Source organism: Oryza glaberrima, chromosome 8, assembly GCF_000147395.1.
Source record: "Oryza glaberrima chromosome 8, OglaRS2, whole genome shotgun sequence".
Lineage (NCBI taxonomy): Eukaryota > Viridiplantae > Streptophyta > Magnoliopsida > Poales > Poaceae > Oryza > Oryza glaberrima.
Window position 1 is genome coordinate 12,460,349 of NC_068333.1, and position 26,791 is coordinate 12,487,139.

Here is a 26,791-nt window from a genome sequence, read left to right on the forward strand (position 1 = left end):
ATGCAACATCCGACTAAAAAAGAGTGAAACACTTCAATATAATAATTTGAAACAAAGATAGATAATAGACTGCAACAAAGCATGTGCTAGTAGCTGAACTCGCCTTGAAGTAGCCGTTCCGATGAGCGTTGAGCGCGGCGGCGCCGGTGCCGGTGTCGATGCCGATGCCGATGCTGTTGTTCACAGGCAAGAGGCCGAATCACTTCGCACAGGACAGCTCGAAGCGTGGAGAGGGACGCCGACCTGGATGCGTTCATGCGCGCGCGCCGCCTCGTGTTGTCGTCGTGGGGAGGCCGTCGCCGGCGACCTCCGCACGTACCTTCAATTCGGGAGATCGAGGCGGTCGCCGGCCCATCGGTTCAACGGGGCTGTGAGCAGGGCCACTCCGAGTGGGAGGCGTCTGGGCAAGCGCGGATGGAGGAGAGGAGCGTGTAGAGGGGAGGAAGAGCGCGAGCAGGGCTTGGAGGAGGCGGAGGAGGAAGGGCGGCGGCGGGCAGGCCGGGTCTGGGTGGAGGGAGGCGATGAGCGCCGCGACATCCGTCTGATATTTCGCGTGGGAGAGGGCGGAGGAGCGAGAGAGAAGGTAGTTGGAGTTTTGGATAAGGATGAAGCCGTCCGATATTTCGCATGCGCTTGGACGTAGGATGGGAAGCATTTTCGCTATACTTACATAGTTACATTATTGGTATTATTGATTATTGAGTAAATTGTGTAACAATAATTTGGCAACCATCAATTTGTTACAGCGACAAATATCTAGGAAAAATAAAAATTAAGTAGAAGTAATGAGTACCACAACTTGATTAGAATGTGTTTTTAGGGGAAAAGAAGTTTTCTATATGCATGCTCTAACTGAGCAAGAACAGGAGATGCACCGTGTGAGAGTGAGTTGTTGTATCCCGTAAGTAGTAATGCATACCACAGCAATGCAACACATATAAATTAAGAAACTTTACACATTTCTAATAAGAGCAGCCGCAATGTATATGCATGAACTCGGTAGTAATGTGGGGCTAATTAGCAAGCAGTAGTAGTTCTGGATAGACACCACAATGTTTCTATGTGGCCCTAGGAATTAGGGTGGGGTCCACTTAAGAAAAGGCATTGATTCCCAGCTTCCCGTGATTGGATAGCCCTATAATATTGTAACAAATTATTCCTTGTTTACTGATATTAAGCATATGACCCAATTATTGTTATTTACTACCGTTTATTGCTATTTACTACTTCTACAATGTTTCTTACTAGGTAGTAAGACCCCATTGAATGTCCTAAGGAACAAAGTTGTCTAACAACACGATTAGACGTTGCAAGTAATTGTATAGCTTCATGCAATGCATACCTCTCCAACTACGCCACCGATGTGGCTGAAAATTTTTCACAGTGCCTCATTTAATTAAAAAAAGTCTCATTTAACTAAGTTGCTAACCATATCTATATATCAAAATCTTTTTACACGATGTAATTTACTTTAGATTTTTTAGGTTATTATTATATGATAGATGGCGTTCTGCACTTGAGTTATATAATAGCGAGACCCATTGAGTTATCACGGGAAAATTACTATATCATTAAAGCGCTATTAAATTGTTTTAGTTTGTATTACATGACTTGGCTCTATAATAATATTATACAGGTATTATAAGTCTATAATTTTTTAATACGACTCCACTTCAAATTATTATTCAGCCTCTACCTTAATATAAGAGAAACATAAAGTTATGCCTTCGAATGTAAATTGCGAATGTAGGTATGGATTTTTTACATAAAGTTTTCCAATATTGTGGCCATGTGCTAAGAGTTTTCAAGGTATTTAAAAAAAATGCTAAAATCAAAAGTTTAGTACAAAAGTAGTTTATTCTTGGATATATAATATTGATATTTATACTATACGAGATCAATGGATCATTTATATGTACCCATGTAGAATGACCGTAAACTTTTACTAAAGATCATGTAAAAAGCATGTGTATGCCTACATATATCAAGGCAGAAAAACTTTAAGGGAGTGGGGGAAGGCAGGGGCGCACATCCTGCCATAGCATAGTGACACTGTCATTACATGTAGTAGTGACGTGTAGGCTTGTAAAAGGGTAGGACCCCTAAAATTGATGGTTGTAATGGCAGCACCACCATTATGGCGGAGGATCCTTAGTCGGTAGGTGACATAGAGATACAATGCCTTAGAAAAAATAAACTCTTTAAACGAGAAATGTGTGTGTCTTTTCCATAAAAAAAAATCTTGATGATCCTTCTTTGATTTTTTATTGGTGTAAAACTTTTACCTATATGAAATTTACGTAATGCATGCATATGGAGAGGATGAAGTCCAAACTAAAAATGGAAAAATATATCCTCAAAATATAAAAAAAATGTTCCTCATCTATATAGCATAAGTTAGCATGCACTCCTAGATAGAGAGCGTATTTATAAAAAAAAATACAAACATGAAATCTAGACTTTTTCTCACATCTTCAGATGCGAAAAAAGCCCTCTGACCCTCTCTCCCCCCCCCCCCCCCCCCAAATACCTATGCCTCTTTCTTGCACTAATTAATGTGCATGGTCTACTCTTTCCAATGCCTCCTTCCTTACCGCTAACACGCAGCTTTCCATCTATCTCTTCGGGTGCTTCTTCTTCCGGCTTCTTCCCTCTTTTCACTCCAAGTACCTGAGCCAAATCCATGCTTTTAAACATGTAGATCTCAATTTTAGAAAAATTTAGAGACTTGAATCAACTAAATCCGAGCTAAGATGAATTAGTTATGAATTTTTAAAGATTAAATCGGATTAAAACACTTATATGGATTTTAATTGAATTATGACGCAATAATGAATTATTTTTGAAAAGGAAAAGGGAATTATTGAGTCAGCGGCTAGGGTTCGCGGTGAACCGGGTGCACGGCGGCGGCTCACGGAAACGAACGGCCGAGATCAATTCATCCAAAACGAACGGCTGGGATCTATCGGCCCACGACCGGTCCACGGGACATGGCGACGATGACGTCGGCGATGACGTCGTCACCGGCGGCGGCTCGGGCGTGCAAGCTCGCCGGCGAACGAAGGCGTGACGGCACGAACGGAGGGCACCAGCGCGTAGAGAGCGACGCGGCGAACTCACCGGTGACCAAAACGGCGACGGAAGATCAACGAACGGTGACGACGACGAGGAAGAAGCAGCGGCGACCTTCAGCTTGACGACGACGGCGGTACTCCGGCGGTCTACAGCAACGATAGAGGGGCGGATGAGGTCGGTGATGACTTGACGATCACGACGGCGGCTTTCCCGAGCGACGACGACGACCGGAGCGGCGGCGGCGCACGGCTGGACGAATAGTGGCAACGGCGGCGCTAGGCTACACGGCACTAGAACTCTACCGACGACGAGAGGCAAAGGCGAGGGTGGCGACGGATAGCGGAGACACCGGGGTCCTTTTATAGGGGCTAGGAGGTGGCGACGAAGGCCCACGGCGACCAGCGACGCGATGGAAGGTTTAGGGTTCAGAGGAGAGAGATTGATCCGAATCGAACTCGAATGCACGGATTTCCAAACTGAATTGGCGATCGATTCCAAAAGGAAAAAGGTAGAGGAGATTCCGGGAATCATTTCCCCTCTATCAATTTCACCGGATCGGGAAAGAGATGAACGAATTTGGAAGGGCGGCGGCAGCGCAACTCGGCTAGGGTTCGACCGGGTGACGGTTGAAGGTTGACGAAGACTGACAGGTGGGCCCCACCTATTAGCGGGCGGACGCGCGCGAGCGGCGGCTCGGCTGCGGGCCGACTTGGGCCGGGGAGGAGAGAGAAGGTTTCGGGCCGACTTTCGGCCCAAAGCCAAAAGGGAACTTTTTAAAAGTTTTTCCAATTTAATTTATTCATGAAATACAATTCCATTTATTAAAAATACTTCCTTGGCTCAAATAAATCCCAGAAAAATCTAGGAACTATAGAATCAAGTAAAGTATTTAATAAAATTTTATCTGGCCCACTTTTATATTGGAATTTATTATTTAAAATTAGATCTTTTCTTCTAGGCTTTTAAAATCAATTCTAATAATTCCAATTAAACAACAATTTATATATTTGAGATTTTTAGGGTGTGACGTAGGCACTAGTGGCTCTGGTTCAATAACAAATTGGACTTCCATCTCCTACATTCCTTTATATTAGTCATGTATAGAAGTCCATATACATGTAATATTGCTCACCACACTTACCTCACAGTAATTGACGTGTTTGATGATAAGCTTTTAAACTGCTCTAAACTTACCTGCACAACTGATGTGGTATAATTAACTTGACACACCCGGTAAAATAACTCCCACCATAGAATATACTTCCCTTGGGTTAGCTCAATTATATGAGATCTCGTCAAATTCAAACTCAATTATACATTTTGTGTGTGCACAATGCTAGTCAATCGAATGGTAAAATATAGAAGGCCATTCTTTGCACAATATCAAAATATCAATAAAGAAGTTTAACAAGAAAAAAATATCGGAATATGCAAGTAATATCATGCAAACATGATATATTATTTTTTGTTGTATTTTTAGAACTCCATATAAAAGTATGTAAAAAGTATTATATATATCTACTAATTTTATAATACATAACATATATTTATACATATATCCGCAGTAAAATAAGGAGTATCATCATTGTTGCCTTTGATGAGTCCGCAGTATCACCCGTTGAGGTGTTGATCCAACATTTGGGCTGCGTTCGGGAGGAGCTCCTCCCCGGCACGCAAAACGAAGCACACATTATTGCATGATTAATTAAGTATTAGCTATTTTTTTTCGAAATTGGATTAATTTGATTTTGATATAGAAGGCCATTCTTTGCACAATATCAAAATATCAATAAAGAAGTTTAACAAGAAAAAAAATATCGAAATATGCAAGTAATATCATGCAAATATGACATATCATTTACAATTTTGTTGTATTTTTAGAACTCAATATAAAAGTATTATATATATCTACTATTTTTATAATACATAACATATATTTATACATATATCCACAGTAAAATAAGGAGTATCGTCATTGTTGCCTTTGATGAGTCCGCAGTATCACCTTCAACATTTAGGCTGCGTTCGGGAGGAGCTCCTCCCCGGTACGCAAAACGGAGCACGCATTATTGTATTATTAATTAAGTATTAGCTATTTTTTTTGAAATTGGATTAATTTGATTTTTTAAGCAACTTTCGTATATAATTTTTTTAAAAAAAATCACCGTTTAGCAGTTTGAAAAGCGTGCGTGCGAAAAACGAGGTAAGAACACAGCCTTAGAGCACCCGCAATGGTAAAGTAAGGTGCTCTCTATAAAACATGTACATCTCAGCAATAGACTAGATTAATAGTAAACCACCTCAATAGTATGTCTACATGGGTATCTATAGCTCTCTAATGCATTGCCTCGTTTTTCTCTATAGACTATCTCCAGGTTAGTAGATAGCTTTGCTCTCTCTCTTTATTTAATCTCTTCCAAGTAGAAAAATATTTATTTAATCTCTTCTAAGTAGAAAAATATGCTGACATGGATCTCTTGTAGAGAGCCTATAGATAATCATTGTGGGTGCCCTTAGCCTTTTACTACCAGTCTACTGGACGAAGACGGCACGCGGCTTTCCCCGTCTGACCAGACCACCGCCGTCCCCTCACCCGCAGGCCCCAGCAGCTCGCGACTTCGCGAGGGGGAAAGCGGCAGCGCGGCGCGGAACCGAGTAGCCCCCATATCTCCTTCTCCCGCCGCCTCGTGATCCTCCTCCTCCCCCTCCTCCACCTTCCAGAACCTTCTCGACCCTCCCGCCCCCGAAGAACCCCAAGGCGGCGACCCTACCCACGTCGCTCTCCCCCTCCCTCTCCCCTCTCAACCTCCTGCGGTAGCCTCGCCGCCCCGTTCCACTGGTGGGCTCCGGGAGGAGGAGCAGCGGGAACCCTAGGGGGCGGCCGCCCCCCAGCCGCCCGGCTGCTTCGCATGTCCCCGGGGGTTTAGAATTCTCGGGGAACCCTAATTAGAGCGCGACCTTGGGGGGCGTTGGAGAGTGAGAGAGAGGGGGAGATACCTTCCGCCAAACCCTAGGGGGACTTGGGTGGGGGGCGATGGCGGGGGAGCTAGGGCAGCAGACGGTGGAGCTAGGCGCGGTGGTGCGGCGGGCGGCGGAGGATTCGTACCTGGCGCTGCGGGAGCTCGTGGAGAAGTCGCGGGTGGAGGCCGAGGGGAAGAACGGGCAGCAGAGGTCGGACACCGAGAAGAAGATCGACCTGCTCAAGTTCATCGACCGCACCCGCCAGCGCATGCTCCGGCTCCATGTCCTCGCCAAGTGGTGCCAGCAGGTTTGCAACTGTCCATTGATCCCCTTTTATAGCTTCCTTTTTCTGTCCGATTTCGCGAAAAAGCTATCATTTAATTAGAGACTGAGAGGTGTGGCTATAGGATAGGTCCGCCAAAGTTTAGATTTGCGGCGTCTAAACCGGCTGCTAATTTAGTTCAAACCAATTATATGTATTAATTGTAACGGACCTTATTTGTTCAATAAGAACTTTAATTTAACTGTAGTACTGTGTCCTGAAGCATTGTTTTAAAGATTTAGCCCTGATTATTCCAGCATACTGAGGTGTTGTCTACCTTATCGGAGCTAAAAGTGAAGGGGCACCTTTTAGAGTGTTGTTGTATCCGGGAAGAAAATCCTACTGTAGTAGGAAATAATTGTCCATAACTTATTCCGGACTATTAAAAATTTAAGAATCCTTGTGTGCCTTTCATTATCTTTTATTGTTTAATAGCCTTCTTTGTGTTCCTAGTCTATTCCATTAAAAGTTGGCTAGGAAGTATTTAACTCTCAAGAGAGTTTAGTAACCAGCAGAGGCTTTTACAAATTACAGTTTTACCTTTTGAGTTGTTATGTTCTGTGCATTCAAGTAACTAGTTGTGTGTGCACACTTTGCTGCAGGTCCTGATTAATATTAATTTCCCGTGTTCTGTGAAATGCTTAGAATCATGTTGTTTTACAGTGTGCGAGCTTTAAGCTTAAATTCAAAATCAGAACAAACTGACAAAAAAAAGTATTCCGGAGATTGGACACTGCAGTTAATCTGGTGCAGTGATTTTACTAACTCTTATGACACTTGCACATTGCACCTGATATCCTCAATCAGTAGGAAAAAAATTGTTCACCCTAGATGCTTCAGCTCCCACACATAACAGCTGTCTTTGCAATAGGATAGACTGGTGTGTGTGCGCATGCGTCCAGAGTGCATTACAGGGGCTCACGCACCAACGTTCATAGGTATTCAGCTACCCATATATTTTGTGCGTCTATTTTATGTAGTGAAGAAGGTGATTTTTGCTGTATTGGTTAGGCCATGCATATGCTTTAATCATTAGGTTGTGGGTTCGATTCCCAAGCTTTATCTTTGTATTCTCTCTCTCTCTCTCTCTCTCTCTCTTTCTCACCTGGTAGGGTTTGAGAAACTTGTCATATTTTGTAAGACTTGCATCAGTACATTCCAAAAAAGGCCATTCTTGAACTAAAGAAAGAGTAAATTGCACTTTGTGCCAGGTAAAATGTACTTTATTTCGCGTTACACCAGATTTAGCATATATTTTCTCTTTACACCAGGGTGTATTGAAATAAATTTCACACACTGGGACACATCATCGAACCCCTAGAAATTTCATAAGATCTGAATGAAACTTTGTGAAGCATATGTCCTAAACTCAAGAAGCCCCGTAAGTTTCCTTCATTCACATTTTACAGGATTTTCCTCCGATTATACCATGCAACCCAGTTCACGCTGAAACTTATTTCAAAATACCATAGTAGTGAGATATACTAAACCTGGTGCAAAGTGAAACACGGTACATTCTATACGGTGCAAAATGCAATTTACTCTTAAAAAACTTGCATCTTTTGTACTAGCGACATTAATTTTTTTCTTTAAATACCACCATGTATGCATGTCTTGAACATCCATCGCAAAAATCCTGCGTCTGCCACTTCTGCATTACATAGCGTGTAATAATTTCAGCCAAGTATCATAAGAATAGGTATTATCTGTTAAACAAGTAATACAATAGAAAACTATAGCTTCATGCGCATGCCATCCGAATGTCATATTTCCTGAATTTCATGATTGCGATCATTGCTGTTTCTTGCAGGTTCCTTTGGTTCATTATTGCCAGCAACTTGCATCAACCCTCTCTAGCCATGAGACATGCTTCACCCAAACAGCCGATTCGCTGTTCTTTATGCATGAAGGGTTGCAACAGGCCCGTGCTCCCATTTTTGATGTTCCATCTGCTATAGAAGTCCTACACACAGGGAGTTATAGGAGAGTGCCAAAATGTGTTGAGGAAATTGGTACTCAGAACACACTTTTTCAAGATGAACAAAAGCCTACTTTGAAGAAATTAAGCACCCTTGTACGGGCTAAGTTACTTGAAATCTCACTTCCTAAGGAAATATCTGAGGTTTCGGTGACTGATGGAATAGCCAATGTTCAGGTAGATGGAGAATTTAAAGTTCTTATTACATTAGGTTACCGTGGGCATTTCTCACTATGGAGGATATTGCACATGGAGTTACTTGTTGGTGAGAAGGCTGGGCCAATTAAGCTTGAAGAGATAAGGAGATATGCTCTTGGTGATGATATTGAACGGAGAATGGCTGTGGCTGACAATCCTTTCATGATTTTGTATACAATACTCCATGAACTATGTATTTCACTTGTTATGGATACTGTTATTAGACAGACAAATGTTCTACGACAGGGCAGGTGGAAAGATGCGATAAAATCTGAACTTATCTCAGATATCGGCACAGGACAAGGTGGAAGTAATGCTGTAATGCAGCTTGGTCAAGATGGGGAGCTTGATTCAAGTGGGTCTAGGATACCTGGTCTGAAAATTAATTACTGGCTAGAGGAAAAAAACAATGCTTCAGCTGAATCAGATTCATCTCCATATATTAAAATTGAGGCAGGGCAAGATATGCAGATAAAGTGTCAGCACAGCTCTTTCGTATTGGATCCATTTACAGATAAAGAAGCTGATCTTTCTATTGATCTGAGTTGCATTGATGTTGAAGCTCTAATTTTGAAAGCAATTGCTTGCAATAGGCACACACGTCTTCTGGAAATTCAAAGGGAATTGATGAAAAATGTTCAGATGTCACAATCACCCACTGAGGTTATCCTGAAGCGAGAAGTTCATGGAGAGGGCTTTCAGAAGGTACCTTGTGGGCTGTTCTAATTAAGGGTATTACTGCAGCCACCTTGTGTTTTTGATATTTGATGCACTGACTATATTCATAAATTGTGTAGAGAGTACATAGAAGAGACTCCAATGATTGTTGTACAAATGAAATGCTTCAAGTTAGGGCATATGGACAATCATATATTGACCTTGGAATAAATATCAGGTTTGTTAATTGTTTATTTATTTCTTCTCCATGTTTATACTTTATATCTTAATTTTTCTTGACCTTACATCCGCATGATGTTATATAATTTTGTTTTATTTCGTGTACTCTGTTAATGTAGCTTAACCGTGACTTTATTGTTTCTCTAGCAATACATTAGTAAAAGTTCCAAACATTCTACATTATGAAAGTATTGTAATCTTGGTAAGTGTGTTGACACAGTCTCCATATGGTAAATCAAGATACCTGTATTGTCATAAATATATTAACGGCCATAGTTCAAAATAATTGACAACAACATAAGATAAATACCATGGCATCATGAGGTTCTATTTGCACATCTTGATACATCGTGAACTCTTACAGATTAGAGCGGGTACAATAATTGGCGACAATAGTTCCATGTAGAAATTTTGGATGACATGGAAGAGAGGGAAAGAGAGAGGAAACCAGCGGGCGACTAATTTGTCGCCTGGCTCCACGCGTTGCCGAGGTCGTGGGCCCCGTAAATGGAGGAGCAACCCAACGCCTCCTGTATCCGCCATGGCTGCTCCTCTCGCCTGCGTTCGCTGGGCCAACGCCCTCGCCACCCCGACCGTCGCCGTTGCCTTGTGTCCGCCAAATCGCTGCTCGCCGTCCATCGTGGCTGACGCCGTCTCTCGCGTCTGTCGTATTGTGGTCCTCGACCACCATAGCCTTCATCGTCTCCTGCGTCTACCGGACCATGGCCGTCATCCTCCCTGACCTCCGCTTGTGTGCCGCTCATACATCCCAGCCTATGACGGCGTCCATCGCGGCCAGCGCCCCAACAAGCGAGGTCCAATCTTTCCTCCGCCACCATCCACCCCTGCAGCCAGCTAGCCACTGCCCTTGCGCTCTGTTGGTCGCTGACTTCACCGATTAATCAAGAAGAAAAGTGAAAGGGGAAGAAGACCAGAAGGAATGGGAGGAAGATATCTGTAGAAGACCTTGTTCCTGGAGCCATTGAAAAGGAAAGAGAAAGAACACTGGAAGGAAAGGAAGTGGGAGGAAGAAAGAGAGAACATGGTGGGCCCCACAAAAATAATAAAGTTATGTTGCAGTAAATATAACATTTCTCTATTGTATATATTAGCTATAGTGTTAACTATATATGACATGTCTATTGGAGCCAGTAGTTGGCTGTGTTAAAAAACCGTGCTTAACCTTAAATCCTTAATCTTCTCTCCTTGCCATGGATGTGGCTAATTGACGGCAGGAGGCAGCCGACAAGTGTGGCTGTGTGGGAGGTTGATGCTGGTACAGGAGACGACCAGCAGGCAGGAGGAGTGCTGAAGGTTGAGCACGGTTGTCAGTGCTGGCGAGGAGGCCACCGATGAGTGCAGAAGGTGACGGCGAGTAAGAGGCAGTGAGTGAGTGTGGGAGGTTGACGCTGGGAGTGGGCGGTGGCTGGCTTCTGTCTCCATTGCTGTTAGCCATCGACGCGTAGAAAAATCAGTTGGTCATCGGAAAATGCTACTAGTCGCCTGGGCTTCACAGCAATGCTTGCTCCGCCACTGTGGCTGGCATGAATAGGAGGTCGACACCATTGGGTGGGAGATGGGTATAACCGTATAAGAAGGGGAAGGGAGCAAAGGTGTTTGATGGCAAGATGCATCAGTCGGGCTTAAATGGCAGTACAAGGGGAATGGAAGAGGAGAAAGAAACAGGGAAAAATGTGGCGTAGTATTATAGATGGGAAGTTTTGGTCCAATCTGTGGTGTGAATTGGTCCCTCAGAATTTTGTGGAATTCTTTGAAATTGGCAAATCATTGTTCTATGGATGAAACGATCTTCTTTTCTCTTCCCTTAATTTCCTACCTCGTATCTTCTCTCCCTTTGCCAAACCATAGGCTCCCCTTGCAAGAAGCTGAATTTCATTGCTGGCAACCTCCTTTTCCTTCCTCAGTTCCTCTCTCCTCTCCTCCTGTCCCCTTTCCCTTCTCTCTCGCCCTCATCCTTATAAAGCCCTAGTACCTCTTCTTGATATGCTGTATATGTGGGTGCTCTTATTGTCTCCAGCCACTGGTCATCTCCTCCCTCAAGATCTCCTTCGTTTGTCAAGCCACAATCTGCCCATGAGGGCTGTGGAAGGATACAACGGCAAACTTTTGACAGTGATAGAAATGGAGGACCATCAACAGTGGTTAGGGTGCATCTCATCTCGATCTGCCTTTCTTCCAAACCTCCATCCCCATCAAGCACACACACATGAGATGGAGCCTTCTGGTGATTGCTGCCTGCCAATTAGGTGTGTAGGTAACGCCATTACAGTTACGGTTAAATACCTTAACAATGTGTCATGGTAAGTGGTAACGATGTCAATGTGGATATCAGTATGACTTTTAAGGAGCATATATGACTTGATTTGTAGTGAAAGGTCTATTTTCCTGCTGTCCTGCTAGGTGCAGTGATGACTTCTTTTTATTCCAATTTCTACCGATATTAGGAGGGAGTCATATGCGGTTAAGAGTTCCCTTCAATAGGTGTAGCATGCATCAATGTGTTCATTTTTTCACAAAAATAGAGAGCACATTAATCTGTAGGCATAAGCCATTTTGGGCACGATATTATGAAGGTGGGAATAATAAGATATTTCGTGAACTGTATCTAATCCCTATATTTATTCCATGGTCAGTTTCCTTTCCAAATCATGTAGCTTTTTTGTTTCTACATAGGAATGGTCGCTTTCTCCTCCAGTCACTGGGGAATATATTGCCACCTTCAGCAGTGTTAGACTCAGAGGAAGCTCTGAACAAGGGGAGTACAACAGCAACTGATGTTTTTGTGAGTTTAAGGACCAGAAGCATCCTCCACTTATTTGCTGCCACTGGAAGTTCTTTGGGCCTAAAGGTTGTCTCATTAACTTGCCTTGTTATTCCTTCCCCTTGTATTTTCACTTTTCAGCTCTTAGAGTTTATTTCTACGTTCTTCTTTAATACTGAAAATTTAGAGCATGGGCGATTCAGATAATCTTGCACACGATTAAATTTAAACACTTTCTAAATACAAACAATCATTTCTGTTATGAATAAATTATTGAACAGAGTTCCTATGAGATATATGCTGTCATACTTAGTCTCGCATTAATCATTTTCTCAAGCCCAGCAATTTGTTGATTTGGCTAAACTATTTTCTTAAAATACTTTCTGGATTGAATCTAGTCTTCATATCCACATCTGAATCAGTCTATCCAAATTCATTGAAATTTTACATTTGGTAGTAAAATGTACCAAAAATCTTGGCCCAATTACTAGGTCAAAGTCTACTACTCCCCTCAACTCTTTCGGAAATTCAGTTTTCACCCCTCAACTCTGAATCTGGATAAAAATTGATCCCTCAAATTTCAATACCAATAGATTATTATTTATACCCCTGAGTCCAATACGCAAGATGATTTTGTTCCATGTCAACATAGTGGATAAGCCACTCACCAAGTCACCATCCTTGTCACGGCTATGCGTTTAGGTATTTGGGGCAGAAGAGTGGGTGTTAGAACTTCAATGGTTACTCTCATTGAGAAGAGGATGGCACTCAGAGTGGGGCAATTTTCTGGTTTTCTTCATTCACAAACTCAAAAGCCATACCTACCCGAGGGAGGTTGTATACATATATATAGCCATAGCTGGCTGCTAGCCTATTGCTGCACCCTCCTAGTCTAAAATTCGAAATTTGAATGGGATGCTGTCCTAGAGGGCATCCAAACTGAATAAAGCATAAAGGAGGCATAAAGGAGATGCTAATTGCTGCTGTCCTACTAACCGCAGCTGTCCTAGCAACTGAAAAATATGCTAAAGGGGTAGATGCTGTCCTAAAAAGGTGAAACTACCCAAAAGCAAAAAGAAGAATCACGACCAAGGACCACAAAGACTTATCCAACATTCTCCCCCTAAGTCTTGTGCGTCGTCTTGTGGGGAAGTTGGGCCATCCCGATCCTGGAGCAGAGCTCGAGGAACTTGATCCTCCCAAGAGGCTTGGTGAGCAAGTCCGCAAGCTGGTCCTTGGTGTTGATGTAGCTCGCCTTGATGCTCCCTTCCTCCAAGTAGCTTCGGATGAAGTGGTACCTCACCCGGATGTGCTTGCTCCGTTCGTGAAAAACGGGGTTCTTTGCCAGGGCCAGAGCGGACTTGCTATCCACCCTGAGCTCCACCGCTCCAGTGTCTCTGCCGAGGAGATCACTAAGCAGTCGAGCAAGCCAAAGCGCCTGGGTCGAAGCGGCGGAGACCGCCATGTACTCGGCCTCGCAGCTGGACAGGGCCACCACCTGCTGCTTGACCGACTGCCAGCTAACGAGGCACTCGCCGAGGAAGAAGAGAATCCCGCTCGTGCTCTTGCTGGTGTCGATGTCGCCGGCGTGGTCGCTGTCGTTGTACCCGACGAAGTGTGCCTTGCTAGGACACCTCGGGTAGTAGAGACCGTGGTCGAGAGTCCCCGCAACGTAGCGGATGATCCTCTTCACAGCCTGCTGGTGCTCCGTCGTCGGTCGCTGCATGAACCAACTGACGTAGCCGACGGAGAAGGCCAAGTCCGGCCGTGTGTGGGTGAGGTAGCGAAGGCTCCCCACAAGACGCTGGTACTGTGTAGCATCCACCTCCTCCGCCGTGCTGTCGCGGCTCAGCTTCAGTCTCTCCTCCATCGGAGTGAGAGCTGGGTTGCAATCGGTGAGCCCAGCCAGCTCAACGACGCGCTTGGCGTAGGCGGTCTGTCGAAGTGTGATCCCAGAGTCGTCCTGGTGCACTTCGATCCCCAGGTAGAAGGAGAGAGGCCCCAGATCACTCATCTGGAAGGTGGCCTTCATCTCCTCCTTGAACGCCGCGACCTCCGCATCCTTGGTGCCGGTGATCACCAAGTCGTCGACGTAGACACCCACCAGCAAGGCATTTCCTCCATTGCCCCGCCGGTAGATGGCCGCCTCGTGCGGGCTTTGCTCGAAGCCCATCCCCTTGAGCGTGGAATCCAACATGGCATTCCACGCCCTTGGTGCCTGCTGCAAGCCGTAGAGGGCCTTGTGCAGGCGTAGCACCTTGCCCTCCTTGCCGGGGATCACAAATCCCGGCGGCTGGTGCACGTAGACCTCCTCCTTCAAATCGCCGTTCAGAAACGCCGACTTGACGTCCATGTGATGGACGCCCCAGCCTTCCTGAGTAGCCAGCGCAAGGAGTCGCATGGACTCCATCCGTGCCACGGGAGCGAAGGCATCGTCGTAGTCAATCCCCTCCTGCTGCACGAAACCGCGTGCCACCAAGCGAGCCTTGTGCTTGACGATGGCTCCGGCTTCATCCCTCTTCAGCTTGAACACCCACTTAAGGGTGATTGCGCGGTGACCACGAGGGAGATCAACAAGCTCCCAGGTGCGGTTCTCCTGAACCGCGTCCATCTCCGACTGCATCGTGGCACGCCATGCCGCGTGTTTCTCGGCCTCTGCGAAAGACTGAGGCTTACCGTCGTCGCACGCAAGGTGCAACTGCACCTCCAGGTCGCGAGGCACCAGTCCCGGCACCGGCTGGTCGCCGAGAAGATCCTCCATCGTACGGTACCGTAGCTGCTCGCTGTCGTGGTATGCGTCGATGCGCTCCCCGTCGTGGGAGAGCGGAGTAGCAAACTCTACCGGGCTGCGCTCAACACGAGCTGGCGTCGGAGTAGACGTGCTCGGAGGAGTGGCTGATGGTGCTGGGGCGCGTGGGGTTGCCGGCTGTGGTGGTGTCGGCGAAGAGCTTGTCGCAGTCGAAGCCGTGGCCCGAGGGTGTGTTGGTGTCGGAGTCGGTGGAGGCTTGGGGACTGGGGTAGACACGCTTGGTGAAGAAGAGCTGCCTACTTCCCTAGCTCCCTCGGAAGTGGACGTACTCGACGGTGAAGTCGTCGTACGTCGGAGTCGAACCATCGTCCACCGCCTTGTCCCATACCCACCCTCGCCCTTCGTCGAACACTACGTCGCGCGCACGATGTGTCTCTGGGTCGAGGATGTGATAGGCCTTCGAGCCCTCCGCGTAGCTGATGAACACCCCTGGGGTGCTCCTGTCGTCGAGCTTGCCGATGGGGCCAAGCTCCTTGACGAACACGAGGCAGTCGAAGACCCGCAGGTGGGAGACCCCCGGCTTGCGCCCATGCCAAGCCTCGTACGGTGTCCTGCCATCGAGGGACTTGGTAGGCGAGCGGTTGAGGTTGTAGACAGCCGTCACCACCGCCTCTCCCCAGAAGATGGCCGGCATCCCTCTCTGCTTGAGGAGAGCCCGAGCCATCCCCACAACCGTCTGGTTGCGCCGCTCGACGACGCCATTCTGCTGCGGGCTGTACGGCGCGGTGTAGTGGCGCTGAATGGCCTCATCAGCGCAGTACGACGCGAATTCAGCCGCCGTGAATTTGCCGCCGTTGTCAGTGCGCAGCATGCGCAGCTTGCGGCCGCACTCTGCCTCTGCAGCAGCCTGCGTTCGCCGGATGGCGTCCGCAGCCTCTCCCTTGCTGCCGAGGACCATCACCCACATGTAGCGGGAGAGGTCGTCGACGAGCAGCAGGAAGTAACGTCGTCCTCCTGGTGTGGCCGGTGTCACTGGGCCACACAAGTCCCCGTGCACGAGCTCGAGCCGCTCCTTGGCTCGGAAACTCGTCTGCTGGGGAAAGGGGAGCCTCCTCTGCTTCGTTAGGACGCAGACGTCGCAGGGCTGCTCCACGTGGTCAAGGCATGGCAGGCCTCGCACCATCTCCTTGGCGTTGAGCCGCTTCAGGGCCTCAAAGTGGAGGTGCCCGAAACGCTCGTGCCACTGCCACGCCTCGTCGTCCCGACGAGCGGCGAGGCAAACTGGTTGTGCGACCTGCGCGCTGAGGATGTAGAGTTGATTAGTGCCTCTGGTTACCTTGGCAAGAAGGCGACGGCGGCGATCCCAAATCCTCATGACTCCGTGCTCGACCAACACGCGTGAGCCGTTCTCATCCAGCTGTCCCACGCTGATGATGTTTCTCAACGCGGGGATGTAGTAGACTCCGGTGAGCAGCCTGTGCTCACCGGACTTGGCGGTGAAGGCGACGGAGCCGACGCCCTTGATCTCCACGCCGTAGGCATCCCCAAACTTGACGGAGCCTCGGACGCTGGAGTCAAGCTCGGTGAACAACTCCCGCCGGCCAGTCATGTGATGGGTGGCGCCGGTGTCGAGGTACCACCCATCAGCCTTGTCGTTGCTGGAGCTGTTGCTGAGGAAGGCGTGTACCTTCGGCTCCTCGAGGTGGAGGAAAGCCGTTGCGGCCGGTGCCGCTGAAGATAGCTCGATGCTGGTGTGTGCCAGGAGTAGAGCCGGCTCTTCCTCCTCCACCTGTGCGACGTGGGCCTGGCCGCGTCGTGGCTGTCGACAGTCTTTGGCCCAATGGCCAAGCTTGCCACAGTTGCGGCAGGCGTCGTCTCGTGCCGGCTTGTGGTTGCCAGCGACGCCGTCCTGGGCGCCTCTGCGAGCGCCACCCTCGACGCGTCTTCGCGCCCTCCGCAGCTGGACGCCTCCGCGCGCCTTGCGCGGCTTGCGGCCGCCTGTCAAGGGAGAGGACTCCCCCTTCCTCCCGTCACCCTGGCTGGCCTCCCACTGCTCCCGAGTGAGATGGAGCTTCCCGCCAATGGTGATAGGTCCTGAGAGAGGCTGTGGCTCATCGCCGTCGACGACCTTGAGGCGACCTAACGCCTCCTCGATCGACATCGTGGAGAGGTCCAGCAGAGACTCGATCGAGCGAGTGATCTGCCTGTACTTCTCTGGGACGCAGCGAAAGAGCTTCTCGACAGCTCTCTCCTCGTCGTAGGTGTCGTCGCCGTACTGCACCATCTTCTGCAAAAGAGTGTTGAGACGGAGGGCAAAGTCATCAACATCCTCACCTGGCTTGAAGGCCAGGTTCTCCCACTCCTTGCGGAGTGCCTGCAGCGTGGACTTGCGGGCGCGGTCGCTGCCGATGCGTGCCGCAGCGATGGCGTCCCAGGCCTCCTTGGCAGTCCGCTTCTGGGAAAGCGAGAACTGCATCTCGGGCGGGACTGCAGCGATGAGGACATCTAGTGCTCGCCGATCCTTGTCGTAGTCGACGTTGCCGTACCGGACTGCCTCCCACATGTGCTACACCTGGAGCCTCACCCTCATCACCGCGGCCCACTCGATGTAGTTGGTTTTGGTGAGGGTAGGCCACCCACCGCTAGGACCAAAGTCCCTGACCACCGTCTGGACGCCGTGGTGGCCATGGCGCCGGTCAGGGGAGGGAGAGCCGCGCTGCCTACGAGGGTTCCCGTCGGCGGGCGCGGTCCCTTGGGCCGCCGCCGCTGCCGTGGAGGTGGGCTGCTGCCCACCGCTCTGCCCGCTCCCGTGCCCTACCTCTTGCCAGCTCCTCAAGCTCCCTGTCGGCGGTGATGTCGCTGGCGATGGAGCCGTTGATGCTACTGCGCAAGTCTCAACCTCTACCTCCGCCGCATCTTCCGCCGCCTCTGCTTCCGCCTCCGCCCTGGCTGCTGCCAACTCTGCTGCCGCCAGTTTGGCCTCCCTCGCTGCTGCTGCAGCGGTCTGAGCCATTGCTCGCCTGCGCTCTTCTGCGCTCTTCTGCTGCAGCGAGCTTGGCGTCCTGCTGACGCCGAGTGCTCGAGGCGACTGAACGCCGAGACCGAATGTCGGACATGGCGCACCTCCGGGGGGCTGCTGCGTGGAGAGGGGGAAGGGAAAGGGGAAGGAGGAGCAGTCAGTGCTGCTGCTGCTGCTGGCTGAGAGCTCAACCGAGCTTCGGAAGGGGTGGAACAAGAGATGTTTAGCCCACCGGAAAGTGTGGCTCTGATACCAGATGTTAGAACTTCAATGGTTACTCTCATTGAGAAGAGGATGGCACTCAGAGTGGGGCAATTTTCTGGTTCTCTTCATTCACAAACTCAAAAGCCATACCTACCTAAGGGAGGTTGGATACATATATATATATAGCCATAGCTGGCTGCTAGCCTATTGCTGCACCCTCCTAGTCTAAAATTCGAAATTTGAATGGGATGCTGTCCTAGAGGGCATCCAAACTGAATAAAGCATAAAGAAGGCATAAAGGAGATGCTAACTGCTGCTGTCCTACTAACCGCAGCTGTCCTAGCAACTGAAAAATATGCTAAAGGGGTAGATGCTGTCCTGAAAAGGTGAAACTACCCAAAAGCAAAAAGAAGAATCACGACCAAGGACCACAAAGACTTATCCAACAGTGGGAAGAGAAAATGGGAGAGGGAGAGAAACACAGTTATGAGTGCCTACCCCTGTGCTGGCATGGTGTTAGGGCCACTGTGGCAGTGAATTTTGTGCAAACCGTCTTTTTGGCTCTGGGTGTGATTTTCTGGTATTAAAATAGGTGGTTCCTTTATCCAGTTTAAGGATTGAGCAGTGAATAGTAAACTATGGGAAGAGATGAGGGGGCATAAAGTAGATTTTTCCTGTGTGAAAAATATTGTAGAGCTTCTTTTGTCTTATTTTATTAATTATTGAATAGTTTTCTCGTTAACAGTTTTATACTGAGGGCATAGCTTATAGGATGTCTTCGTGAGATGCTACTCATTGTGTCAGCACAACGATCTCGATGTCATAATTCTTTTTGGAGGTCACCTGAGGCTAGGTGCCAGCCCCTTGCTCAGGCCACTGATCTGATATTTCCCACCCAGGCAGCTGCCTAGTTCGTCTCATGTTATTTACACCTTGCAATTAGAACCATTTTGCTATATGTACTGGGAGCATGATCTAGGGCAACACATGTTGACAGTCTTGCCTTGAGAACAATTTTGCAATGAGAACAATTATAGCAGTAACTTGAATATACTGGGCCGCAAATCTCTGGACAGAGGTTTTTGATTAGATGAAATTAGGTGTCACTGTTCAGTTTCAGTCTGGCCTTCTGCACCGTGTCATAGTGGTTCCTGTTCATCTTAAACCAGAGAAAGATTGCGGTAGTCTCTAGTTGGTGTTAAAATATGTGGGATTATGTAGAAAATATTACTACATTCTGTAGTTCTGCGAGGCAAGTATACCTATTGTTAAGTGCATTCTCTTCAACTTATAGTATGGTCTAAAGTCAATGCTTCATACGCACCATTCTTAGCGAAGTTTGATGTACAAGTGAACGTGGATGTGGCAGATTGGCAGTTAAGCGTCTTCAATATTTTAGAACTTTTTCCTTTTATGTCCCACACTTCCACTACATATTGTAAATCTTATAATCTGGCATCCTTGTTGAGCAATTGTTAGAATTTTCTTAAATTTTTCTTGCTATGCCAGTCGAAGATACATCTCTGGTCACTAAGGAGTTCTGTTTCAGGATACACAGTAGATTTGTGCTCTGGAATCTTTGTCTATCGTAGATTAATATCTGTATGTGTGCATGAAGGTGATGTGGATTTGTCCAAAACATCATTCTTTGTGACTGGAGGGAGAACTAAATTATACTTTTCTGATGGTTATTCCAGGTTTACTCTCAGTCGCAAGTTACTCTGAAGATTCCGAAGTCAATACTATGTGGCTCAGAATTCATGGTCATGGGATTTCCTCAATGCGCAAATGCCTATTATCTGTTGATGCAACTTGATAAGAGCTTTAAGCCTGTTTTTTGTTTGCTTGAGATACAAAGTAATGAAGGTGACAATAATAATGCTGATGCAACTACTGATGCTAAAGAAGCTATAAGGTTTATCAGGATTGACATTAACAAATTAAAAATAGATGAAGATGTGCAAATTGGCAATTTTTTTGATAAAGATAAATTACTGGCGCTACAAAATGTGGAAGATAGACCTCAAAGACAAAGTGGAGCTGATGAGCCTCTTCCTGCACGACCTTCATTTTTTTCCGTTGTTGATGAAGTATTTCGATGTGACAGAGGTTCTCCAATAACAGAAAGTCAACGACTCCCACCCAATAGTTTACCCTCTAGTCATTCGAGTTATCAAGTTGGTCTTCATGGGTTTAGTGGTGGAGCTGGCTCACCTGATCAAGATTATGGGTCTCTACAATCTAACATTAATGCTGCAAAAGTTACTTCTGGTACTGGTTTGAACAATTATCTGCTCAGTAATTCAAAGAATGCACAAAGTACAAGTGCCTTCTCTGGTTCAGTTCCTGCAGGTAATTTATACAAGTTGCCACCTTGTAAATTTGGTCATGAACATGGTACCAAATAGACCAGAAACTATCATCCCGTGCCCCTAATAAATAAAGATAGAGTTTGTTTTTCCTAAATATTGAAGTAGCTATTTATGCAATTATTTAATAATGAGGTAGCATTCTTATTGTATGTTTTTCCATGGAAATTGGCAGGTTTGGGTAATGTCTCCAGTTCACGCTCTGAAGGTGCATATAAAAAGCGTTCTCTTTCTGAGTTCTTGCAAAATATCCCATCGTCAAAGCAATCTATAATTGGTGATGGGCCAGGTAAGAGAAGAAAGCTGTCAGAATTTATGCTGGATGGCCTTCCTTTGAAGGCTAATTCACCCAACATGCAACCTGGGACGTCCCTCACCTATGGAAAATTACTTGAAGAAGTAAATAATTGCATTACAGCGAATATTTATTCCTCTGTGCTTCTTCATGTCATAAAGCACTGTTCAATTTGCATTAAATATGCTCAGTTGACTGCTCAGATGGATTCTCTTAATATTCCACATGTAGAAGAAGTGGGCATGCCGACATCATCCTCTAATCTTTGGTTGCGCTTACCTTTTGCTCACGATGCTTCCTGGAAACATATTTGCTTACACCTTGGTAAAGCTGGAAGTATGTCTTGGGATGTTCGGATCAATGATCCACACTATGGTGCACTGTGGAAACTCCATGGAGGTAGCACTACTACAGAATGGGGTTCTGGTGTTCGTGTTGCAAACACATCTGAGGTGGATTCACATATCTCTTTTGATGATGATGGGGTCCTCTTGACTTACAACACTGTTGAGGCTGATAGTATACAGAGGCTTGTCTCAGATTTACAACGGCTCTCACATGCTCGTGCATTTTCTTGTGGAATGCGGAGATTGATCGGTGTAAAATTAGATGGCAAGCTAGCTGAGCATCAGACAGCTGCAGAGACAAAATTACACTCTAGAAGAAAAGCTAGCAGGGACAGGTTATCTGAACAGATGAGGAAAACTTTTAGAATTGAGGCTGTTGGTTTGATGAGCTTGTGGTTCAGTTATGGTGCTGTGCCTATGGTTTACTTTGTCGTTGAATGGGAGACCGGTAAGAGTGGTTGCACAATGCGAGTTTCTCCAGATCAACTATGGCCACACACGAAGGTTGGGTTTTGACATCTATATTTACTGCCTACTTTGCATGTGCTAGTATTTAGGACAACTTTTTTGAAAATTTGCTGCCCGACTTTTTTTTATTTGACATTGATAAAAGATAGTGAGTATTGATGTCCTTGTTACACTGTTTGATGTGCTAACCGTGTATTGTTGTACTGCATTTGCTTTGTGATGTATATAGATGTTTTCATCCAACTGAATCATACAGCTACTTTCTGCTAAATACATTACTGTACTTTTACTGATAAATATGTTTGAAGTTTGACTTTATTTGGAACAAACTAGTGTTGATACTCAACCAAAGCATGCTCCTTTTGTAACCTGAGTTGCCAAATGCAGTTTATTAAAGGGGCAGTTTCTTTTGCTAACCTATCAAAGTTCTGGTGGTATGGTAGGAAAGAAAACATTGTATCAAAACTACACCAAACTAAAATTTTGGCAGTACCACATTGGCATAATTTGTCACCAAACCAGACATCAATCTATATCTACCTCACCAAAATTTGGCAATATCAAAATTTTGAGACTACCAAATTTTGGTAAGGTAGAGAACTAAACTGACTCCAAATTTTCCTCATCTGTATTGTGCCGGTGTTTGGTTAATAAACAAAGTTGTGATCAATTTCAAGTGATCTCTCAGTCAAATCAGTTTTGAAATGTCAAAATTTAGCTAGCAAAAGAGTGAAACCCCAATCAGCATGTTGCACCAAAACACTTGTACTTTGCTACTGAGGCATTTGAAATTTTAAATTTCAAATACAGTATTCATTTTTTTTCTACTAAAGAATTGATATTTACATGAAATTTTGCTCTTTGTTGTAACCATGTTAACATAATGCAGTTTTTGGAAGATTTTGTGAATGGGGATGAGATAGCATCATTCTTGGATTGCATCAGGCTCACAGCAGGACCTTTACTTGCCCTTGGCGGCGCTATTCGTCCTGCAAAGATGCCTGTAACTGTTCCTGCCGGTTACAGTGCTCTACCAAAGCAAAACAATATTCTTACAACAGCGGGATCAGCAAACAGTCTATCATCAAGTACTGTGCACAATATGTCTGTCCCGCAGGGTGCTGCAGTAGCACATTCAAACAGCCAGCTTCAGACTTCTTCCATGCTGTCTGTTGCAGGACGGACTGCTCCTGGACTAGTTCCTAGCTCCTTGCTACCTTTTGATGTTTCTGTTGTGCTCCGTGGGCCTTACTGGATACGTATTATATACCGCAACAAGTTCTCTGTTGACATGCGCTGCTTTGCTGGGGATCAGGTCTGGCTTCAGCCAGCAACACCTCCTAAAGGTGGACCTTCAGTTGGTGGATCATTACCTTGCCCACAATTTCGACCTTTCATAATGGAACATGTTGCACAGGGTCTAAATGCTCTGGAGCCAAATCTGCTGAATGCTAGACATACTGGTCCACCGTTGAATGCCAGTGCCAACACTGTTTCTGGAAACCAACAATTAGCTTCTGCTCCTAACCGTTTTGGTGGTGCTCCTGGGGTAGCTAGGTCAACTTCAACTGTTGCTAACCAGGTAGCAAGTAGTTTGAGTCGTGCAGGCAATGCCATGATGCCTTCGGGATTTGCTTCAGGAATTGCTGGAGCTCCTGCGCACCTTTCTCCTGGAAACGTTCCTGCTCATATGAAAGGAGAGTTGAACACAGCTTTTATTGGGCTTGGTGATGATGGTGGCTATGGTGGTGGCTGGGTTCCTCTTGCTGCTCTTAAGAAGGTTTTGCGAGGCATCCTTAAGTACCTTGGAGTTCTATGGTTGTTTGCGCAGTTGCCTGATCTCCTGAAGGAAATACTGGGTTCAGTTTTGAAAGATAATGAAGGCGCACTTCTAAATTTAGATCATGAGCAACCGGCATTGCGCTTCTTCGTGGGGTAAGATTTATTGTATTGATATTGTCATCATATTCACAGAAATCTAAAATATCTTAATCTTTGAAACTACTGTAAGCCATGCCTTCCACAATGGAGTAACACTCTACAGATGGAATGTTCTCGCAATGCGATTCAGAATCTGCTTAATAATTTTGCACACTAATATTTTTTTTAATGCCGTGTAGTTTTTTTTAGGCGGTTACAAATAGGGAGAGAGTTTAATTAACTTTAGTTAAAACGATGAGGCCATAAATTAGCGTGATGGAGTTTTGAAAGGTAAAGACTTGATATATATTATTGCTTAATAGAAACTGTGAAACACCAAATCCTCTTGCTCTTCCCTGACAAATCCTACCATAAAAAACATCTGCCAGCCACGAAAGCCTTCTTCCTTTAGAAGCTAGTCTCTCTATCTGAACCAACAAAATAGTACTTCTCCGTTTCATCTTATAAGACTTTTTAGCATTGCCCACATTCATATATATGCTAATGAATCTAGACATATATGTGTGCCTAGATTCATTAACATCTGTATGAATGTAGGCAATGCTAGAAAGTCTTATAACCTGAAACGGAGTACATTTCAAAGGCTAGGGTGTATCCTGAAAGTTTCTGAGGTGAAACCTCCATAAAACCCTTTTGTTTTTTTGGAATGCCTCCATTTCTTGAGTGAGTTTGGGGGCCAATTTGTGTTTTCGACCATGCGATTTGCACATGCGTTTAATGCCAGTTAGATTGAATCCCTTGCATTTGCTGTGGTGTATTTCATGTATGTGCTACATTACCTGCACTACTATAGATAAGGTAGTACACGCTACATTATCCATTCATACCAATTCCTTTTTTTGGTCTTTGTGTTGATCACATCTTTGAAATGAGCTTGTTTGATTATCCTTTTGCGTTTTTGAATTGATAAATCAGGCAGGAAATATATTCTTAGGCACACAAACATTTATTTTGGTGAGAATTGATAGTTACTGGGCTCCCTTGTAGGGAACAGAACTGTTGAAAAGTTTGAACTTATGTTGTATATGTAATGTCTAGAAAGTCATGCGTGGTCTGGTGGGATCACTAGAGGTTCTGAAGTCAACAACAACATTGTATCATTCAATAAAAAAATCCAATTCAGTTCAAAACTTGTGGATGAAAATTTTCAAGAAATCACTGCATTTTACTCTGAATATACTGCACAAATTATTTTTTTATTGCCTGACTTATTTTTGATAGAACATACTGTTTTTACTATCAAACAAACCAGCAAGAGCTATGTTCTGTGTATAGTGGTAGGATTGAATGCCAGGGGATGCCATATGCCTTTAGCTCTGATTTGTGCTAAACCATTGTTTACTGAGAAATGTAGATATATGCCACTGCAGACCGCCTATACTACTAAATTTCCCTTTATATTCAACTAATGTTTTTCTGTTTTCTCAATATCTGTTGATTTCTCAAAAAAAAAAAAAACTGTCTGATTATCTTCATTTTCCATTCTGCAGTGGTTATGTATTTGCTGTTAGTGTTCATAGAGTTCAACTGCTGCTTCAAGTTCTCAATGTGAAACGGTTTCACCATCAGCAACAACAGCAACAGCAAACTCCTCAGAACAATGGCCAGGAAGAGCTAACAGTTCCTGAGATAAGCGAGATCTGTGACTATTTCAGCAGACGTGTTGCCTCTGAACCCTATGATGCTTCTAGGGTTGCATCTTTTATCACTTTGCTTACTTTGCCTATTTCAGTTCTTCGAGAATTTATAAAACTAATTGCATGGAAGAAAAGTTTGCCCCAAGCTCATGCGGACAATGCTACTACACACAGGGCACGGATTGAGATCTGTTTGGAAAAGCACCCTAGATTGGTTTCAGATGATTACACTGCAAGCTCTTCATCATCAAAGAGCAATATTCATCATGATAGAGCCAACAATTCAGTAGATTTTGCCCTAACTTTTGTACTTGATCAGGCCCTTGTACCCCACATGAGCATATCTGGTGGAGCTGCTTGGTTGCCATATTGTGTTTCTGTGAGAGTAAGGTACACCTTTGGAGAAGATAGTCACATTGCATTCCTTGCAATGGATGGGAGCCATAGCGGCAGGGCTTGTTGGTTACAACATGAGGATTGGGAGAGGTGTAAACAGAGGGTTTCCAGAGCAGTGGAGACTATGAATGGGTCCGCAGCAGTTGGAGATATGAGCCAGGGAAGACTGAGGATGGTTGCTGAGATGGTTCAAAAGCAACTGCAACTCAGCCTATTGCAGCTTAGAGATAGCCCAGTCTCTACTGGCTCTGCCGCATCATGAAATGAATATTTAGATATCAACGGCGTTTATACTTTGGATAACATGGCCATGCCGAACGTGGTGTTCAGTACTGAACGGATGCAAAGATGTCTATATTTCAAGGCAATGTCTGATAGTGAATTTTTTCAGCCAATATTCATAATTCTAGTGCCATAATTTTATTGCCAGGCGAACATCTCATAATTTTGTACAGTAATATTGGTAACTAGTGTGGTGCTGACCTCAGTTCACCCTGCATCTTAGAGAACCATGTTAAAGCATGCCATAGCATCTCAGGAACTAGTCATGACAGGCTAGGCAGTATAACGTAGCAGCTCGTGACTAACTGGAGCAGCTCTTTGATGGTATTTCATTGACAAAGCATCTGAACTGGGAGTCGTTTGGTTGGTGATCTCGGAACTTAACCTGGTCTACAACTACAACTCTACATTTTGTCTTGCAGGCAGGAAGGAACTCAATACAATATTTGTATTTATACTTGAGCTCCCTCCAACTCATAATAGTGGTATTTCTAAACGCAACCTGTAAAAGGGCGCAACAATTTTGAGCATCGCATGCAGCATGCATCATGGGAGCTTATCAAATGATGATACCCATTGATCTATGGTTGATTTTGAGAAATTGTAGAGAAAGATAAAAGCATTGTAATCTGAAATTTGGTGCTTGTGGATTTGTAAAGAGATGACAAACAAAATAGTCGGGCAATGCTTGTGCTGCTGAATGGTTCAAAATGATGCTCGTGTACTAGTTGGGATATGGTTTGTGCTATTGATTTATGAGGGGGCATATTGCACATTGACATTTAGCACTGTAGTATTAGAATCAAAGATGTCGGAAAGAAAATTGCGTTCTGTCTGTAAAATTAAGAAACCGTAGTTACTTAGAATAACC

At 45.5% G+C, this 26,791-nt stretch overlaps 1 protein-coding gene across 1 annotated transcript; it reads left to right on the forward strand.

The window, feature by feature from the left end:
- The first annotated feature begins 5,645 nt into the window (after nucleotides 1-5,645).
- LOC127782289 (mediator of RNA polymerase II transcription subunit 14-like) lies at nucleotides 5,646-26,695 on the forward strand. The gene is made up of 8 exons (XM_052309430.1): nucleotides 5,646-6,343; nucleotides 8,169-9,239; nucleotides 9,332-9,429; nucleotides 12,126-12,300; nucleotides 19,883-20,537; nucleotides 20,730-21,700; nucleotides 22,554-23,599; nucleotides 25,096-26,695. Exons 1-8 carry the CDS (start codon nucleotides 6,110-6,112, stop codon nucleotides 25,898-25,900), a joined length of 5,055 nt encoding a protein of 1,684 aa, XP_052165390.1. The 5' UTR covers nucleotides 5,646-6,109; the 3' UTR covers nucleotides 25,901-26,695.
- The last annotated feature ends 96 nt before the right edge of the window (nucleotides 26,696-26,791 follow it).

Coding starts and splice junctions, on each gene's coding strand:
- LOC127782289 (XM_052309430.1), top strand. CDS start 6,110: ATGGCGGGGGAGCTAGGGCAGCAGACGGTGGAGCTAGGCGCGGTGGTG. Junction 9,240..9,331: donor ATGGAGAGGGCTTTCAGAAG/GTACCTTGTGGG, acceptor TAAATTGTGTAG/AGAGTACATAGAAGAGACTC. Junction 12,301..19,882: donor GAAGTTCTTTGGGCCTAAAG/GTTGTCTCATTA, acceptor TGGTTATTCCAG/GTTTACTCTCAGTCGCAAGT.